At 36.6% G+C, this 20,844-nt stretch overlaps 1 protein-coding gene across 11 annotated transcripts in view; it reads left to right on the forward strand.

The window, feature by feature from the left end:
- Window positions 1–20,348, forward strand: part of CEP57L1 (centrosomal protein 57 like 1) — a 73,750-nt gene extending 53,402 nt beyond the window's left edge. For 7 of the 11 annotated variants that reach the window (XM_054557972.2, XM_063724934.1, XM_054557976.2 and 4 more), the window contains 8 exons: window positions 489–610; window positions 4,146–4,262; window positions 5,547–5,624; window positions 6,105–6,191; window positions 9,344–9,421; window positions 9,537–9,781; window positions 17,011–17,155; window positions 19,189–20,348. In XM_054557972.2, the coding sequence (XP_054413947.2) occupies window positions 489–610; window positions 4,146–4,262; window positions 5,547–5,624; window positions 6,105–6,191; window positions 9,344–9,421; window positions 9,537–9,781; window positions 17,011–17,155; window positions 19,189–19,410 (1,094 nt within the window). In that variant the 3' untranslated portion in view covers window positions 19,411–20,348. The remainder of the gene's footprint in view (window positions 1–488; window positions 611–4,145; window positions 4,263–5,546; window positions 5,625–6,104; window positions 6,192–9,343; window positions 9,422–9,536; window positions 9,782–17,010; window positions 17,156–19,188) is intronic. The other 4 variants (XM_054557973.2, XM_063724938.1, XM_063724937.1 and 1 more) reach the window with 1 other exon arrangement.
- Window positions 20,349–20,844: the final 496 nt, after the last annotated feature.

Raw genomic sequence — 20,844 nt, forward strand, 5'->3', positions numbered from 1 at the left:
GAAAGGGGTAAGGAAAGTAAAGAGTTAAAGGATTAGAAATAGGTTGCTTTCTGCTGTGGAATTAACTGTTCTGCCAGCAGTCAAGAACAGGGGATAATGAGAGTGGTAGATGCATATACTTGAGTTTCCTGAAAGAGAAGAAATATATTGATAGGTAAGAAACTTTCAGCCTCTGTTTTTCCAGATGATGTTATTTCCATCAACAACCAGGGTATTTATCATCCCACAAGTTACTGACATCCTCCTCTTTCAGAAGTGTGCCCTCTGGATTTTTAGGAGGAGACAATATTAAACCAGTTCTGTGTAATTAATGAGCTATTTACAAATGTATTTTCATAACTCTGGGAGAGTCAATACTCAGAGATAAAGGAGGCCTTGAACTTTTAGCTCTTGATTGAATTCACATAGTACATTTCTTGTGATTACCAAATCTCTGATCTGTATGATAATCAGGTAATTGACTGGTTATTATTTTGTCTTTTTCATAGATATAAGTATACAGTTAAGCTCAGCCCAGTCTCGTTGTACTCTTCTAGAGAAGCAACTAGAATATACAAAGAGAATGGTTCTCAATGTAGAGCGAGAAAAGAACATGATCCTAGAACAACAGGTGAGCATATTTTCTATAAGGAATGATAATATAATTTTGTATGTTTTTGAAGAATATTTTAATTTCATGGGAAAATTCAAAGGCAAAGGAGGCATAATGTTAGAATGAGGTCTAACTTACGTGTAATTGGAGTTTCAAAAGGAAAGGAAAGGGAAAATAGGGGAAAAGCAATATTTGAACAGATAATGGCTAAGAATGTTACAAAATGTATTAAAAAGTAAAATAACTAGCCTGGCCAACATGGTGAAACCCCATCTCTACTAAAAATACAAAAATTAGCCGGGCTTGGTGGCAGGCATCTGTAATCTCAGCTACTCAGGAGGCTGAGACAGGAGAATCGCTTGAACCTGGGAGGCAGAGGTTGCAGTGAGCTGAGATCATGCCATTGCACTCCAGCCTGGATGACAGAGCAAGACTCTGTCTCAAAAAAAAAAAAAAGAAAATCTTAAAAGCATCCAGAAAAAAAAATATTACACTCAAAGAGACAACAATTAAAGTGATAGCTGACTTCTCAACTGAAAGTACTGAACCCAGAAGACAAGGGACTGATAGAGTTAAGGTGTTAAAAGAAAATAAGTACTGGTCTAGAATTCTATGCGTGGGGGAAGTATCCTTCAGAAATAAAGACATTTTAAGACTAAAAAGACTGAGATATATTTGTTACTAGTAGGTCCACTCTAAAGAGAACACTAAAGGACATCAGACAGAAGGAAAATGACCTTTGGTAGAAGGTCAGAGATGCAGGAAGGAATGAAGAGCAATGAAGATGATAAATATGTGGATAAATCTAAATGAATAGTATGTAAGGCAACAATAATAATGCTTTGTATAGTTTAAATATAAAGAATTAAAATTCATCAGAACAATGGCTTATATGTTAGGAAGAAGTAAAGTAGTTTAAAGTGTTCTAATATCCTTGCATTTTCTTGGCAGAAGGGTAAAAGTACCAATCAATACTGGATTTTGATGGGTCGAATACGTAACAGATTTTTAAGGAACTAGAGAATTTAATTCTAAAATTTATATGGAAAAGCAAAGGTCCAAGAACAGCCAAAGTATTCTGAAGAAGAATAAGATGAAAGTCTTTCTCTAGTTGATATTGAAACAAATTATGATCCTTTTTAATAGCTGCTCTATGAACTAAAATGTGTATTCTTAACTAATCACAGTCTGCCATAAATCTGTATTAAAATATTTCACATATAATGTAGGATCCTCTTTCAGTATGGTTCCTCTTATTCCCCTTTGTGCTATAGTTTTCATACATTTTATTTCTGCATTTGCCATACAACCCACAATACATTATTATTTTTGCTTCAAATGGTCAATTATCCTTTCAGGAAAATTAGGAAACAAAAATATATATTTTTTACCATTTTCTGTGCTTTTTATTTTTGTATAGATTTTGTTTTCCATTTGATATCATTTTTCTTCAGTCTGAAGGAAAATATCAGAATGCTAAGTATTGTCTTAGCATTTATTTATCTGGAAAAGTCTATTTCACTGTCATTTGTGAAAGACATTTTGGCTGGATATAGAATTCTAGGTGACATCTTTTCTTCTTTAAGCACATTGAAGATTTTGTTTCTGTTGCCTTCTGGATCTCATAGTTTCTAATCAGAGTTCTTCTCTTTATTCCTCTATGCAGAATGTGTCATCATTTCTCAGGCTGCTATTAAGATTTTCCCCTTTATTACTGGTTTTCAACAATATGTTGCTAAGTGTTTTTTTTAATGCTTGAACCTTTTGAGATTCTTGAATCTGTCAGTATTTTTCATTAAATTGGAACATTTTCAACCATTATCCTTCAAATAATTATTCTGTCCCACCTCTCTCTCTTCTTCTCTGGGACTTCAACTAAATGTTATTAAACCACAGGTTACCAAGGCTCTGTTTATTGGTATTGTTTTTGGTTTTGTTTTAATTAATAGACTGTATCTTTTTTGTTTTTTTCTGGAGTCAGAGTTTTGCTCTTGTCGCCCAGGCTGGAGTGCAGTGGCACAATCTTGGCTCACTGCAACCTCCGCCTCCCTGGTTCAAGCAATTCTCCTGCCTCAGCCTCCCAAGTAGCTGGGATTACAGGCACCCGCCACCACACCCAGCTAACTTTTTGTATTTTTAGTAGAGACAGGGTTTTGCCATGTTGGGGCAGGCTGGTCTCAAACTCCTGACCTCAGGTGATCCACCCACCTTGGCCTCCCAAAGTGCTGGGATTACAGGCGTGAGCCACCACTCCCGGCCTAGACTTTATCTTTTACAACCATTTTAGGTTTATAGAAAACTGAGCAGATAGTATAGAAAGAGTTCTTGCTCCCTCACAGTTGCCCCTATTATTAATACTTTACATTGGTATGGTTATAAATGCCATTACAAAATAGCATATAGATGTGCGTGCGTGTGTGTGTGTGTGTGTGTATAACTTTCCTTTTCTCCGTGTTCTTTTTATGTTTTATTCCTCTGATAGCTGCTTTTCTATGTTAGAGAGAGGGTAAGTTAATGAGTATGTTTGGTCACCTTGTAAATAACACTATTTAATACAGGTTTTGTCAATAATGGTTTTCTTAGGCCAGACTTGGTAGCTCACGCCTGTAATCCCAGCACTTTGGGAGGCCAAGGCGGGCAGATGACTTGAGGTCAGGAGTTCGAGACCAGCCTGAGCAACACAGTGAAACCACGTCTCTACTAAAAATACAAAACTTAGTGTAGGGCATGGTGGCAGGCGCCTGTAATCCCAGCTACTTGGGAGGCTGAGGAGGGAGAATCGCTTGAACCCAGGAGACAGAGGTTGCAGTGAGCCAAGATCCTGCTGCTGCACTCCAGCCTGGGCAACAGCAAGACTGTGTCTCAAAAAAAAGAAAAGAAAAGAAAAGTTTTCCATAATAGAATTAATTTATATTCTATACAAAGATGCATAAATGAGTTTGTTTCACTGATGCTAATATAACACATCTAATCTGTGCTTTTTTTTTTTTGAGACAAGGTCTCACTCTGTTGCCCAGACTGGAGCACGGTGGCATAGTCACTGCTTACCATAACCTTGACTTTCCAGGCTCAAGCAATCTTCTCATCTCAGCCTCCCAAGCAGCTGAGACTACAGGTGTGCATGCACCACCATGTCCAGCTGATTTTTAAGTTTTTTGTAGAGGAGGAGTCCCATTATGTTGCCCAGGCTGTCCTCAAACTCCAGGGTTCAAGCAATCCTCCCACCTCAGCCTCCCAAGTGCTTGAATTACGAGTATGAGCCACCACGCCTGGCCTTTTTTGCGTGTTACATTTGCTCCTTAAAAGTGTTTGATTTTCAGAAAAAAAAAATTAAATTTAAATTTAAAAAATTATGACTTTAAGATTGAAAAAAATAAATAACAAAAAGTATTTGATTTTCTTGTTTTTTGCTTGTAAGCACCTGAAGTATGTGTGTTTATGTACATGTTTCTTAAGATATTTATATTGTGTTTTGAATTCTCAAAAATTGTGTATTCTTGTTCCATTGGCATTACTTGCCAAATTCAGGGTTGTTATTTTTTATCCTTTCTAGGCCCAGCTTCAGAGGGAAAAAGAACAAGATCAGATGAAGCTGTATGCAAAACTTGAAAAGCTTGATGTCTTAGAAAAAGAGTGTTTTAGACTTACAACAACTCAGAAAACTGCTGAGGTAAGCTTTCTTTGAAGTGATGACAACAGGAGTAAATCTTTAGTGTTAAGCATAATTGGTGTTTTCTGTGAATGTAGAGTAAATCTTAGATTTATAAAACTTCATTTACAACTTTTTATAATCCAGATATGAATTCTCACCTATAGAGTGAAAAGTTAATGTGTTCTGTCACAGTATGAATGAGCTGTCTGTCTTTTGATGTGAAATTGTAATTTTGACTTCTAATATGGCAGGATATTTTCATTTGTGAGATACTTTACCTAAAGGTATTGAAAAATTGTCTTTCACCACTTGTAGTCAAATTAAGCCTATACTAGTTCCCCTCTTCATCCTTTTTCTCTCCAAATCCTTTCCATTTTATAGGGTTTTCTCACAGTCATACTTCCCCTAGGAAGTCCTCCTTGAACTCTCCAACACTCAAGAAGTTCTCCCTTTGAAATAGTACTGTCCTCCTATTCTGAACCACACCACAGATGTAAGACATAATACTTACATATATAAGGTTATATGTATATATGGTGCCTGTCAAGTTATTTCCTTGCTTTGTTGTTTTATTGTTTTATGAATATTGCTCTTTTTTTCTTTTCATACAATACAGGTTGGGTATCCCTAATCCAAAAATCCAAAATCTGATATACTCCAAAATCCAAAACTTTTTGAACACTAATAATAATGTTCAGAAGAAATGTTCCACTGGAGCATATAGGATTTTGAATTTTTGGATTAGGGATACCGAACCAGTAATGAAAATATTCCAAAATCCAAAATATCTCTGGTTCCAAACACTTAAGATAAGGGATCCTCAATCTGTATAAGCTCTTAAGTAACAAGGACCACATTGTATATTTCTATTTTGTCTTTTCACTCTTCTCCCAAAAGTACACTCTTATCACATATATGCAAATAGTAGAATTTTTTTTTTTATGTTTTGAATGAAACGTTGAGACCCAAGACTATAATTGTTTGACCTTCTACACCTTTAGTACCCTTAAAAGTTTCATCATCATGATTTTGTTGCTGGAAGTTAATAAAGCCTATGTGTGTGTATATTCTTTGCTTTCCCTTTGTTCTCCTTGTATGTAATAGAAGGTAAAGAAGCAAAGAAAGAAGTGGGAAGAAAGCCAAGAAAAATCTTAACATCTTGTGCCATTTCTTTTTCTTATTTTCTGCCTTAATTTGCCAAACTCTTAAGAATCAAGACCCCCAAGACTCTGTTTGGAAAAGAAACAAAGGATATTTGGCTCTAGTTTTTATATAACAATCTTAGTTTTTACTCTTTTGCAGGACAAGATTAAACATTTAGAAGAAAAACTTAAGGAAGAAGAACATCAACGTAAGCTATTTCAAGACAAAGCTTCTGAGGTAAATATAGCACTATATAATCTATCACAGTAAACCATATATGTTTTATTATATTTTTATTTTCATTAACTGAAGCCTATGTTCTAGATTCTAATTTCTGCTTCCTAAATTGTCTTTTTGTTATAATAATGAAATTCTCAGTCAGCCAGTATGATACATGGATGTATTACCAAGAGGTCTTTTAATCTTTTGAAATTCTGACAAATACGTATATTCTCAGTTGAAGGAACTCCTAGGATAGATTGTTTTCAGTTTGATTTCTGTATGTATATTAAATAATTTATTCTTTTATAAACAGAAAATTATTGTAATTACCAATAGACTTAGTGACCTTCACACGTACAAAAATAGTATCTTGGATTTTCTTTTCTTTTCTTCTTCAAAAAGCATTTTTATATTTATAAACTTAGACCTGATATCTCATTACAATGTTTTTGCATGTTACAAGTCAATGTTATAACTTTTTTTTAAATATTACAGCTTCAAACTGGACTTGAAATCAGTAAAATTATAATGTCTTCAGTTTCAAATCTAAAGCACTTCAAGGAAAGGAAGAAATCTTCAAAGGTGTGCATATAAAATTTTTTCCCAAACAAAAATACTGCTAATACTTATTTATATACCCTCCTAATGCTTATACTTACCCCTTTCCAAAAAGGATTTGAAGATATAAAATAAAAGACATGCAATAATGCGTGTCAAGTAATGGATGATGGTTTGGGGTATAAGGACAGAAAATTTCATAAGATTCAGGTTAAAAAAAGTAGCAGCAGTCATGTACAAAATTTAGCTCTGAGTTTGCTTGACAACCAAAGCAAAAAGGAACATATAATGGACAGTATAGCTATCTTTGTGAAATAACAGGAAGCACTCCAGTTTTTCTAGAAAGATTAATATTTTTCTAGTTTTAAACTTCTGGAGAAACATATTTTGTGATACTTTATAAAAGAGGCACTAAACAACACAGTAGATACTGACAACATAATAGACCCTGAAAGCTGTTTTATGTAATATATAGACAATAAAAAATAAGGGTTTTTCTTATAGACTTGTTAAGTCTGTAAAGTCATTTATATAGGGAATTTATTGTTATATGTAATTTCTATGCTTATTTCTTGTGAATTTGCCCAAAAGTAAGGATTGGAGAGTTAGTACTTTATAGACCAATGTTTTGTTTAGATGAATTGATGTTTTGAATGTATGCTATTCAAGTAACCCTTCTTAATTATATATAATGGTATGAAAAACGTTTTTAATCCCTTTTAATCTTATGATTCTGGAATTATGGTTTTGATGGCCATTATTACTATTTATTCAGATGTGAATGGAGTGAGTGTTCTCTGTGCCATTTGCTGTGGGGGACAGGAGATGCTATCTGGGAATTCTGGCCACTGCCATATGCTTAGCTTGTGGATAAAATAATGGAGAGAACAGTATACTTAACTTTGGCTACTCTTTTATTACGTAAATAAAAATTAATGTTCAATGCTTGGGCTGTATTTTTCATAATTTTTTCATTTTAAAGAATTTTCAAACTACAATAACGAACAATATTTCCCCAATATGACTTATTTTGGCTGTTTTCTTTCCTAAATATTTGTTTTGTGTCTTATTTGTGCAATGAGAGTCACAGCTACAAAGCCAAATAGAAAAATCACTATAAGTAATTTGCCAGTGGAACACATATTGCCCAATATGTATGTTTTATGGCATCCTTTCTCTGATGAGTTAATGGAACTTTTTTCAGTTTACCTATTTATTATAAAAATAGTGAAGGTACAGGGAGAAGATAAAAGAAATGAAGGAAAGAAAAGGTAACTCCTGGAAGAGAAGAGAGTAATTAACAGCAGAATCATTTTATGGAAGTACTTAGTTCAAATCCCAAGTTCACAGGGTATGCAAATAATGATGTCTCTTTTTAAAGATGGAGGGAGTGCTAAAGTTGCTGAAAGTAGGATCAGATTTCAAGAAGCCTCTATGAGAGACCTGCTTCCCATCACACTGTTTCTCCATGTCCTGGACATAGTTCATTCAACTCTTAGATCTTGATGTACATAGACTGGTATCTCTAGGTGATAAAAAGATAAGACAGGAATTTGTGAAAAACAGATAAATATATAAGTATAAAACAGTATAATAGAAGATTAATAGAGGTTTAAACAGTGTTGTGGTGCTGTGTAGACAAAGGAATATGTGAAAGGTAATCCAGGAGCAATATTAAAGGAAGCCTTGAAGAATTAAATATTGACAGACTGAGATGAGGAAAAATGTATTATAGTCTGAGGGAATTGTTGGTTTTTCCAGGGACCTATAAGTAATAGTCCAGTAGTGGGGGTGAGATGGGATCATAATGAAAGTTAAAATGGGAAATATAGCTTGGGGTGAGCTAATGGCTGACCTTGAATGCTATGTTAAGAGTTTGAACTTTTATTCTATAAACAGGAACTACTGAAGGCTTCTGAGAAGAGTAGGGACATGATTAGAGTTGTAATTTTAGATGGTAACTGACAGCAGTAGGAGAGTTTTACAAGAGAGAAATGAGATGTGTAGATTTTTGAGAGAATCATATGTGTAGATTCATGTCACCATCACAATAATCAAGATACAGAACTCTTCCACCACTAAAAAACTCCTTCATGCAATCCCTCTATAGCTACACGTCCCCTTCTCTGAACATTGGCAACCTCTAATCTGTTCACCATCTGTGTATTTTATTATTTCAAGAATGTTATATAAATGGAATTATACAGTATATAACTTTTTGCGGTTGGCTTTTTTCCCTTGAGGTCCATCCAAGTTGTCGTATGTATCAGTACATCCTTTTTATTTCTGTGTGGTATTCCGCATTATGGATGTACCACAATTTAACCATTCATCTGTTAAAAGATATCTGGAGCCGGGTGCGGTGGCTCACACCTGTAATCCCAACAGTTTGGGAGGCCAAGGCGAGTGGATCATTTGAGGTCAGGAGTTCAAGACCAGCCTGGCCAATATGGTGAAACCCCATCTCTACTAAAAATACAAAAATTAGCCAGGCAGTAGTGGCACACACCTGTAATCCCAGCTACTCAGGAGACTAAGGCAGGAGAATCGCTTGAGCCTGGGAGACGGAGGTTGTGGTGAGCCAAGATCATACCACTGCACTCCAGTCTGGGTGACAGAATGAGACCCTATCTCAAAAAAAAAAAAAAAAAAAGGATATTTCGATTGTTTCCAGGTTTTTAGCTATTACAAATAAAGCTGCTATGAACATTTGTGTACAAGTTTTTATGTGAACATAAGTTTTCATTTTTCTAGGATAAATGCCTAAGGGAGCAATTGTTGGGTCATGTGATAAGTACATTTTTAATTTGATAAGAAACTGCCAAACTGTCTTCCAAAATGGCTGTACCATTTTGTATTCCCACCAATATGTGAGTGATTTTATTTTCTCTGCATGCTTGCCAACATTTGGTATTGTCACTGTTTTTTATTTTGGCCATTCTGATAGATGTGCAGTGATATTTCACTGTAATTTTATCTTGCATTTCCATAATTAATGATGTTGAATATCTTTTCATATGTTTGTCATACGTACGTCCTTGTCAGTGAAATTTCTGTCCATGTCTTTTGCCCATTTTCCAGTTGCATTGTTTTCTGTTGAGTTTTGAGAGTTCTTCATATCATAAATAACTTTTAAAGTAATTTCTTGTTTACGTCTTTTTCTTGCTAATCTCTAGAAAACTAAATGTATAAAGAGAGGACCACCTTGGCAAATTTGTTCAAAGTTTGGAGCACTGCCTTTTGTGGCTGAAAAGGTGAGAGGGGATAAAATGAACATAGTTGTTCAAAAAAACTCCTGTTTTGTTGTAAGTGCTATTTAAATATCTTCAGTCATTTAGAATTATTCTCAGTTGTTTCTTTTCCCATAAGTCTACCAGTGCAAGATGTTCTGTGAATGCAAGTATGCAAAACTTTTTGCAGATGAGGCAACATCGTGACCCACATATCCTTCAGAAACCTTTTAACGTGACTGAGACTAGATGTCTCCCCAAGCCTTCTAGAACAACTTCCTGGTGTAAGGCTATTCCTCCTGACTCAGAAAAGTCCATTTCCATTTGTGACAATTTATCTGAACTTTTGATGGCAATGCAAGATGAGCTGGACCAAATGAGCATGTAAGTATTTATATTCTTTTTTTTTTTTTTTAAGAGACAGTGTCTCGCTATGTTGCCCAGGCTAGTCTTGAACTCCTGGTTTCAGGCAATCCTCCTGCCTCGGCCTCCCAAAGTGCTAGGATTACAAGCATGAGCCACCGTGCCTGGCCAGTATTTTTATTCTTTATCAGGAGAAGTACCATATCACTTTTTCTTCTTAGTCTTAAGAACAATACTACTTATAAATTCTTAAAGGCGTTACTTAGCCATTTGGACAGTTTGTTGTCCCTATTTTTTCATTGTATTTATTACTATTTAAAATTTCAATTCTTTATAGCTACTACTTTTTCATTCTAAGGTATTTCTGTATTCCCAAAATCTGGACTGATAGATATTACTATCATTCTAACATACAGGATCTGATGACCTTAGATTAAAACTCACAAAAGCTTTTATAAGACAGGCTCTCCTTTTGTGTTTTAGAATGTTTTAGCTGAATGAATTATTTCATTAGACAAGTAGGAATGTAATTCCTTGTTTTATACTCTGGCTGGTCTGCATTACAAATTTTGAAGCATCTATAGTAAAGAAGATTTCCATATGGGATACATTATATTGTGCCCACCTGCTTAAATATATATTCAACAGAAATTCCAGAACTATGTGATTTGGCTGACCAGCTAGTTGATCTAAGACCTCTGTAGAAGATATAACTCTTTCTATTAACAGCATTTCAGTAGGCTAACTCCAAATCCAGAAATTTTTCAGGCAGATACTTCCACAGCTGGAATTCTTCCAAAGATCCTATATCAATAATGAGGAATAAAGCCCTTTAATACCTCTGTTAAAGACATCACACATTTTACTACATTGAGCTATGAGCATCAGGAATTCAGATGTTTTTAAAAGTTGCTTAGCAGTCTTTTTTTTTTTATTGTACTTTAAGTTTTAGGGTACATGTGTACAATGTGCAGGTTAGTTACATATGTATACATGTGCCATGCTGGTGTGCTGCACCCATTAACTCGTCATTTAGCATTAGGTATATCTCCTAATGCTATCCCTCCCCCCTCCCCCCACCCCACAACAGTCCCCAGAGTGTGATGTTCCCCTTCCTGTGTCCATGTGTTCTCATTGTTCAATTCCCACCTATGAGTGAGAATATGCAGTGTTTGGTTTTTTGTTCTTGCAATAGTTTACTGAGAATGATGATTTCCAATTTCGTCCATGTCCCTACAAAGGACATGAACTCATCATTTTTTATGGCTGCATAGTATTCCATGGTGTATATGTGCCACATTTTCTTAATCCAGTCTATCACTGTTGGACATTTGGGTTGGTTCCAAGTCTTTGCTATTGTGAATAGTGCCGCAATAAACATACGTGTGCATGTGTCTTTATAGCAGCATGATTTATAGTCCTTTGGGTATATACCCAGTAATGGGATGGCTGGGTCAAATGGTATTTCTAGTTCTAGATCCCTGAGGAATCGCCACACTGACTTCCACAAGGGTTGAACTAGTTTACAGTCCCACCAACAGTGTAAAAGTGTTCCTATTTCTCCACATCCTCTCCAGCACCTGTTGTTTCCTGACTTTTTAATGATTGCCATTCTAACTGGTGTGAGATGGTATCTCATTGTGGTTTTGATTTGCATTTCTCTGATGGCCAGTGATGGTGAGCATTTTTTCTTGTGTTTTTTGGCTGCATAAATGTCTTCTTTTGAGAAGTGTCTGTTCATGTCCTTCGCCCACTTTTTGATGGGGTTGTTTGTTTTTTTCTTGTAAATTTGTTTGAGTTCATTGTAGATTCTGGGTATTAACCCTTTGTCAGATGCGTAGGTTGCAAAAATTTTCTCCCATTTTGTAGGTTGCCTGTTCACTCTGATGGTAGTTTCTTTTGCTGTGCAGAAGCTCTTTAGTTTAATTAGATCCCATTTGTCAATTTTGGCTTTTGTTGCCATTGCTTTTGGTGTTTTAGACACGAAGTCCTTGCCCATGCCTATGTCCTGAATGGTATTGCCTAGGTTTTCTTCTAGGGTTTTTATGGTTTTAGGTCTAACATTTAAGTCTTTAATCCATCTTGAATTAATTTTTGTATAAGGTATAAGGAAGGGATCCAGTTTCAGCTTTCTCCATATGGCTAGCCAGTTTTCACAGCACCATTTATTAAATAGGGAATCCTTTCCCCATTGCTTGTTTTTTTCAGGTTTGTCAAAGATCAGATAGTTGTAGATATGTGGCGTTATTTCTGAGGGCTCTGTTCTGTTCCATTGATCTATATCTCTGTTTTGGTACCGGTACCATGCTGTTTTGGTTACTGTAGCCTTGTAGTATAGTTTGAAGTCAGGTAGTGTGATGCCTCCAGCTTTGTTCTTTTGGCTTAAGATTGACTTGGCGATGCGGGCTCTTTTTTGGTTCCATATGAACTTTCAAGTAGTTTTTTCCAATTCTGTGAAGGAAGTCATTGGTAGCTTGATGGGGATGGCATTGAATCTATAAATTACCTTGGGAAGTATGGCCATTTTCATGATATTGATTCTTCCTACCCATGAGCATGGAATGTTCTTCCATTTGTTTGTATCCTCTTTTATTTCATTGCGCAGTGGTTTGTAGTTCTCCTTGAAGAGGTCCTTCACGTCCCTTGTAAGTTGGATTCCTAAGTATTTTATTCTCTTTGAAGCAATTGTGAATGGGAGTTCACTCATGATTTGGCTCTCTGTTTGTCTGTTATTGGTGTATAAGAATGCTTGTGATTTTTGTACATTGATTTTGTATCCTGAGACTGCTGAAGTTGCTTATCAGCTTAAGGAGATTTTGGGCTGAGACAGTGGGGTTTTCTAGATATACAATCATGTCATCTACAAACAGGGACAATTTGACTTCCTCTTTTCCTAAATGAATACCCTTTATTTCCTTCTCCTGCCTAATTGCCCTGGACAGAACTTCCAACACTATGTTGAATAGGAGTGGTGAGAGAGGGCATCCCTGTCTTGTGCCAGTTTTCAAAGGGAATGCTTCCAGTTTTTGCCCATTCAGTATGATATTGGCTGTGGGTTTGTCATAAATAGCTCTTATTATTTTGAGATATGTCCCATGAATACCTAATTTATTGAGAGTTTTTAGCATGAAGCATTGTTGAATTTTGTCAGAGGCCTTTTCTGCATCTATTGAGATAATCATGTGGTTTTTGTCTTTGGTTCCGTTTATATGCTGGATTACTTTTATTGATTTGCATATATTGAACCAGCCTTGCATCCCAGGGATGAAGCCCACTTGATCATGGTGGATAAGCTTTTTGATGTGCTGCTGGATTCGGTTTGCCAGTATTTTATTGAGGATTTTTGCATCAATGTTCATCAGGGATATTGGTCTAAAATTCTCTTTTTTTGGTTGTGTCTCTGCCAGGCTTTGGTATCAGGATGATGCTGGCCTCATAAAATGAGTTAGGGAGGATTCCCTCTTTTTCTATTGATTGGAAGTTTCAGAAGGAATGGTACCAGTTCCTCCTTGTACCTCTGGTAGAATTCGGCTGTGAATCCATCTGGTCCTGGACTCTTTTTGGTTGGTAAGCTATTGATTATTGCCACAATTTCAGAGCCTGTTATTGGTCTATTCAGAGATTCAACTTCTTCCTGGTTTAGTCTTGGGAGGGTGTATGTGTCGAGGAATTTATCCATTTCTTCTAGATGTTCTAGTTTATTTGCGTAGAGGTGTTTGTAGTATTCTCTGATGGTAGTTTGTATTTCTGTGGGATCGGTGGTGATATCCCCTTTATCATTTTTTATTGCGTCTATTTGATTCTTCTCTCTTTTCTTCATTAGTCTTGCTAGCGGTCTATCAATTTTGTTGATCCTTTCAAAAAACCAGCTCCTGGATTGATTAATTTTTTGAAGGGTTTTTTGTGTCTCTATTTCCTTCAGTTCTGCTCTGATTTTACTTATTTCTTGCCTTCTGCTAGCTTTTGAATGTGTTTGCTCTTGCTTTTCTAGTTCTTTTAATTGTGATGTTAGGGTGTCAATTTTGGATCTTTCCTGCTTTCTCTTGTGGGCATTTAGTGCTATAAATTTCCCTCTACACACTGCTTTGAATGTGTCCCAGAGATTCTGGTATGTTGTGTCTTGGTTCTCGTTGGTTTCAAAGAACATCTTTATTTCTGCCTTCATTTCGTTATGTACCCAGTAGTCATTCAGGAGCAGGTTGTTCAATTTCCGTGTAGTTGAGCAGTTTTGAGTGAGTTTCTTAATCCTGAGTTCTAGTTTGATTGCACTGTGGTCTGAGAGACAGTTTGTTATAATTTCTGTTCTTTGACATTTGCTGAGGAGAGCTTTACTTCCAACTGTGTGGTCAATTTTGGAATAGGTGTGGTGTGGTGCTGAAAAAAATGTATATTCTGTTGATTTGGGGTGGAGAGTTCTGTAGATGTCTATTAGGTCTGCTTGGTGCAGAGCTGAGTTCAATTCCTGGGTATCCTTGTTGACTTTCTGTCTCGTTGATCTGTCTAATGTTGACAGTGGAGTGTTAAAGTCTCCCATTATTATTGTGTGGGAGTCTAAGTCTCTTTGTAGGTCACTCAGGACTTGCTTTATGAATCTGGGTGCTCCTGTATTGGGTGCATATATATTTAGGATAGTTAGCTCTTCTTGTTGAATTGATCCCTTTACCATTATGTAGTGACCTTCTTGGTCTCTTTTGATCTTTGTTGGTTTAAAGTCTGTTTTATCAGAGACTAGGATTGCAACCCCTCCCTTTTTTTGTTTTCCATTTGCTTGGTAGATCTTCCTCCATCCTTTTATTTTGAGCCTATGTGTGTCTCTGCACGTGAGATGGTTTTCCTGAATACAGCACACTGATGGGTCTTGACTCTTTATCCAATTTGCCAGTCTGTGTCTTTTAATTGGAGCATTTAGTCCATTTACATTTAAAGTTAATATTGTTATGTGTGAATTTGATCCTGTCATTATGATGTTAGCTGGTTATTTTGCTCATTAGTTGATGCAGTTTCTTCCTAGCCTTGATGGTCTTTACAATTTGGCATGATTTTGCAGTAGCTGGTACTGGTTGTTCCTTTCCATATTTAGTGCTTCCTTCAGGAGCTCTTTTAGGGCAGGCCTGGTGGTGACAAAATCTCTCAGCATTTGCTTGTCTGTAAAGTATTTTATTTCTCCTTCACTTATGAAGCTTAGTTTGGCTGGATATGAAATTCTGGGTTGAAAATTCTTTTCTTTAAGAGTGTTGGATATTGGCCCCCACTCTATTCTGGCCTGTGGACTTTCTGCTGAGAGATCCATTGTTAGTCTGATGGGCTTCCCTTTGTGGGTAATCCGACCTTTCTCTCTGGCTGCCCTTAACATTTTTTCCTTCATTTCAACTTTGGTGAATCTGACAATTATGTGTCTTGGAGTTGCTCTTCTCGAAGAGTATCTTTGTGGCGTTCTCTGTATTTCCTGAATCTGAATGTTGGCCTGCCTTGCTAGATTGGGGAAGTTCTCCTGGATAATATCCTGCAGAGTGTTTTCCAACTTGGTTCCATTCTCTCCGTCACTTTCAGGTACACCAATCAGATGTAGATTTGGTCTTTTTACATAGTCCCATATTTCTTGGAGGCTTTGTTTGTTTCTTTTTATTCTTTTTTCTCTAAACTTCCCTTCTTGCTTCATTTCATTCATTTCATCTTCCATCACTGATACCCTTTCTTCCAGTTGATCGCATCGGCTGCTGAGGCTTCTGCATTCTTCACGTAGTTCTCGAGCCTTGGCTTTCAGCTCCGTCAGCTCCTTTAAACACTTCTCTGTATTGGTTATTCTAGTTATACATTCGTCTAAATTTTTTTCAAAGTTTTCAACTTCTTTGCCTTTGGTTTGAATTTCCTCCTGTAGCTCGGAGTAGTTTGATCGTCTGAAGCCTTCTTCTCTCAACTCGTCAAAGTCATTCTCCGTCCAGCTTTGTTCCGTTGCTGGTGAGGAACTGCGTTCCTTTGGAGGAGGAGAGGTGTTCTGCTTTTTAGAGTTTCCAGTTTTTCTGCTCTGTTTTTTCCCCATTTTTGTGGTTTTATCTACTTTTGGTCTTTGATGCTGGTGATGTACAGATGGGTTTTTGGTGTGGATGTCCTTTCTGTTTGTTAGTTTTCCTTCTAACAGACAGGACCCTCAGCTGCAGGTCTGTTGGAGTTTGCTAGAGGTCCACTCTAGACCCTGTTTGCCTGGGTACCAGCAGCGGTGACTGCAGAACAGCGGATTTTCGTGATCCGCGAATGCTGCTATCTGATCGTTCCTCTGGAAGTTTTGTCTCAGAGGAGTACCTGGCCGTGTGAGGTGTCAGTCTGCCCCTACTGGTGGGTGCCTCCCAGTTAGGCTGCTCAGGGGTCAGGGGTCAGGGACCCACTTGAGGAGGCAGTCTGCCCGTTCTCAGATCTCCATCTGCGTGCTGGGAGAACCACTGCTGTCTTCAAAGCTGTCAGACAGGGACATTTAAGTCTGCAGAGGTTACTGCTGTCTTTTTGTTTGTCTGTGCCCTGCCTCCAGAGGTGGAGCCTACAGAGGCAGGCAGGCCTCCTTGAGCTGTGGTGGGCTCCACCCAGTTGCAGCTTCCCGGCTGCTTTGTTTACCTAAGCAAGCCTGGGCAATGGCGGGCGCCACTCCCCCAGCCTCGCTACCACCTTGCAGTTTGATCTCAGACTGCTGTGCTAGCAATCAGCGCAACTCCATGGGCATAGGACCCTCCGAGCCAGGTGCGGGATATAATCTCCTGGTGCTCTGTTTTTTAAGCCCGTCGGAAAAGCGCAGTATTGGGGTGGGAGTGAAAGGGAACTCCCTGACCCCTTGCACTTCCCAAGTGAGGCAATGCCTCGCCTTGCTTCGGCTCACGCACGGTGCGCTCCGCCCACTGTCCTGCGCCCACTGTCTGGCACTCCCTAGTGAGACGAACTCGGTACCTCAGATGGAAATGCAGAAATCACCCGTATTCTGTGTCGCTCACGCTGGGAGCTGTAGACTGGAGCTCTTCCTATTTGGCCATCTTGGCTTCAGCCCCAGCAGTCTTAAGATATTTCTAAAGGTATTTAATTTCAAATCACAGGAGCCTGGTTATATTTACCATAAATTTAATTAACCCTAAAGAAAGAGGCTGTTTTTAAAGGTTAATATTTAACTCTGACTAAAATTTATGATTGAACAGAAAATTGCTTAATTATGGCAGAGAAATATATGCAATAAACTATAATAGTGCTTAATATTTGCTATTCTTTCATAGAGAGCACCAAGAACTACTGAAACAAATGAAGGAAACTGAAAGCCATTCAGTCTGTGATGACATAGAATGTGAACTAGAGTGTTTACTCAAGAAAATGGAAATTAAAGGAGAACAAATCTCCAAACTGAAGAAGCATCAAGACAGTGTAAGAAGGCTTTAGTAAGAGATTTTAATAAAAAGATAAAATATCTGGATTCAGTGTTGTATCTCTGTATGACTTTCCAAATTTGAGGTCTGTATATGGGATTTAGTGAAAAGATGGATGGTAGTCCCTTAGGCCTATGACAGAATAGAGCCATCTGTCCCATTGGAATAACATGGACCTCCTACATAACTCTCCAAGTTAAAATTTTTTAAGTGAGCAAGTAAGTTCAGTTATGTATTCAGAAATTGCTGTGGGGAAATTGTGAGGCAGACTAAACTTGCCTTAGCAGCCCTCCAGTTACCCTTTTAGCATTCTTTTTCGTTTTCCTTCTCTCCTCTAATGCCTTAATGATACCCCTTATGTCAGCAGGTCTCTCATTCACTACCAGACATAAACCTGGCTCCCAAGCAGTGCCCCAATCCTTATAGCATGATTTCCCCTTTCCCAAAACAAGCTGTGTTATGTTCCATTCCCTGGGGTCCTATACTCAGCTAGCTATAGTGAGTATAACAGGGATGGTGAAGAAAACTCTATACTTGTATGTTAAGTGTAATAACTAAGAATAGCTAACAGTTTTCTTATTTTAACAGAAAAATCATGGAATGTAATATTTAATTCCAAGACAATGACTCCGTAGGTTGAACTTGCAGCACTATTACACTGCTGGAGCAGAAAGCAGAGGGAGCCTTTCCCAGGAACCCTCAAGTCACATCATGTAGCCATCTGCCTATGGACAAAATCATCATTCATATAAGTTAGTGATATATGAATGTCACAAATAAGCCTCCCCGCATTTATAGGAAAGTAATAAAAGATGCAGAATATTATTACTTTTATTCTTATTGTGGGAAAGAAGGAAAGGAAGAAAGAAAGAAGTGAAATTTTTAAAACAAATATTTTTATTTTACTGGCTTTTAAGGCTATAGTAAGTAAAAATTTCTGTATGATTGTTTTGGAGTGAAGATTATACAACTTGTACACTTTCTTGAAATTGCATAGGAGAAACTTGAAAGGAATAGAAGAATTATCACTTTTAAAACTCAGGTAGTATATATATACTATATTTTGAAAAACATGATTTATATTCCATAATAGCTGTAGCAGTATAAATTTTAAGCATTTTATTATGATAAATGTAATATCTGTAATAAAAATTGACTGTTAGCCAAATAGAGAACTAGGTACTCCCCCAAAGTCTGGATCAGCTCTACAAATTAGACCTATGCTCAAGTGAAATAGCTTAAGTAATGGGTTGGACTTTGAAGAAATGGATTTTGGCTAGTTGATATGTATTGTTTTTGTTTAATTCTGTCTGCCTCCACTATTATCATATACTACTGAAGGTGATAAAGTTATTCCCTTGACTTTTTTTTAAACTGCCATTCAGTAGTACTTTAAATTCAGGAATACACAAAAGTATTTGTACACAGAAGTATTCCTGAATTTAAAGTACTACTGAGTGGCAGTTAAAAAAACACATATTTATACACACACATATATATATACATATACACATACATATGGACACGTGTGTGTATAACTTTCAAAACTTGATACTCATTCCTAGAACCAATTATTTGCTTTGCTGTTAATGTTACCTGAAAGGTTCTTCTCTGTCCTCTCTGTTCTCCAGTTTTTACCAGTTTAATATCTTATATACAACCTTTCCCTCAATCTCTGCAGCACATGTTGACCTTATCTGACTTTGGCCTTCTTACATATACACTTTTTGTCTTATTCAAAGTTATCCTGGCTCAGAGTATTCTCTAGTTGTCACATATGTGCTTTTTTTCACTAATAGGAGCAGTAAGCTCTTTGAAAGTGAGAGCTTCTTTCTTCATTATATTTCTACCTGACAAGCACAGTGTTAGGCATGTAGTAGATGTTCAATAAATTAAAAACTTACTGAATTGAACTTTTTAATGTTCAATTTTAACTTTTTAACTTTAAACCTTCAATTCAACCTATCTATTTGGGAATATATTTTTGGTGTATTTTTGACTAAAATGTTAGATTTTTTTTTTTCTCTCCAGGTCCGTAAATTGCAGCAAAAAGTTCAAAACTCAAAGATGAGTGAAGCTTCAGGTATTCAGCAAGAAGACAGCTACCCTAAAGGATCAAAGAACATAAAAAATAGCCCCAGAAAATGTTTGACTGACACTAACCTTTTTCAGAAAAACAGCAGCTTTCATCCAATACGAGTTCATAATCTTCAAATGAAATTGAGAAGAGATGATATCATGTGGGAACAGTAACAAAAGAGCAAAACTGTCACCTTAATGAACTTTGTCAATGAGACCTTGAATTGTCTAAAGTGGTTTTAATTTAATATAACTTTGTGACATTTTGAATCATGTTTCTAGCTTCTATAAAACATGAAGTTGCAGTACTTAAAAATTAATGCCTAATAACCTACTGGGTTCCAAATAATAAATTAATTGCTTTTTTATTTTTCTTATTGATTGAAGCCCGTAACCTCATCTTGTCTTGGAAACATTGTTTGCTTTGCAGATATCTTAAGCTAAACTTAAGAAATTGTGCTAGATTGACAATATTCAAAATTGAGTTAAATCTGAGTTACAAGTGCCATTCGTTCCACTTTTCATTTAGTAGGTTTGGAACCTTAAAAACCAATGTTAAATGAACAGAGTTCAGAAAGATCATTTAGCTTTCCTGGTGCCTTCTTTCTATTTTGTTTTAGAGCTGTGAAATGTTTTTCTCTTTTGGAAAAGGAAAAACTTAACAGTTACACAGTTTTGTGAAGAAGCCTTTAATCCAAGTTTTATGAGACAATAGGAACCTATAGCTACTTAGTTTTTAGGAGACAGTAATTCAGTTGCAGAAGCTTTCCTCTGCTATTCCCATTCTCTTTTACAAAACTAGTTTTTTAAAAAAATCAATGATCAATTTTATCTTACTACTTTATAACTTTTGCTGACTTTTATTCTTTGCATTGTATGTAATGTCCATCAGTATAAATTGAGACTGTGAATTTCTAGGACCCACAAAAGCGGTATTTTTTTTTACAAGAAAGTATAGAGGAAGAGGAAGCTGGGCATTAAATTACCTCATCCAGCAGAAATTCACGGTAGTATGGTATATTTTTATTTTTTATATTTTAAAATCAATAATGTCAAATGTCATTGTGTATGCATGCTTTATAATAAATTTGCACTTGATCATTTTTCTGGAAGCCTATGGGAACTAGTACAACTCTTCTGAACTCTTGGTTTCTCACTCAAATCCTCTGAGGCAACTGGGGAACTGGAGTCATGAACTGAATTAGAAATAGAGGACAGACAGAAAAGGTGTAATAGAATGGAGGAGCTCAAATATAGGGTAGCAGTTTAAGAGATGGTGATTCCTAAGGGACAGAGTTGGAAGTATGTATTTACTGAATTCTTTGAACCCACAGCTGATGGAATGTTCAAGCTATAGATGTGAAAGAATTTTTAGGTCAGGATCTTGGGAAGCTAAGCAGAGCAATTTTTAAAGACAGTTTTTCTGTTTTCCTAGGAAATTCCCAAGAAGCTTGTGTAGGAAAAAGTTGGTAATTATGGATCTTTTGGGGAGGAAGAGAACTATAATTCATTCTAATGGTGAGGAGAGATACCATGTTAGAAGACCTTCCATACCTGGAAGTGGGGAAGTGACTGAAGATGAACACGTTGATAACTTGGAATTGTCCT

This window comes from Pongo abelii, chromosome 5, assembly GCF_028885655.2.
Source record: "Pongo abelii isolate AG06213 chromosome 5, NHGRI_mPonAbe1-v2.0_pri, whole genome shotgun sequence".
NCBI classification, from domain to species: domain Eukaryota; kingdom Metazoa; phylum Chordata; class Mammalia; order Primates; family Hominidae; genus Pongo; species Pongo abelii.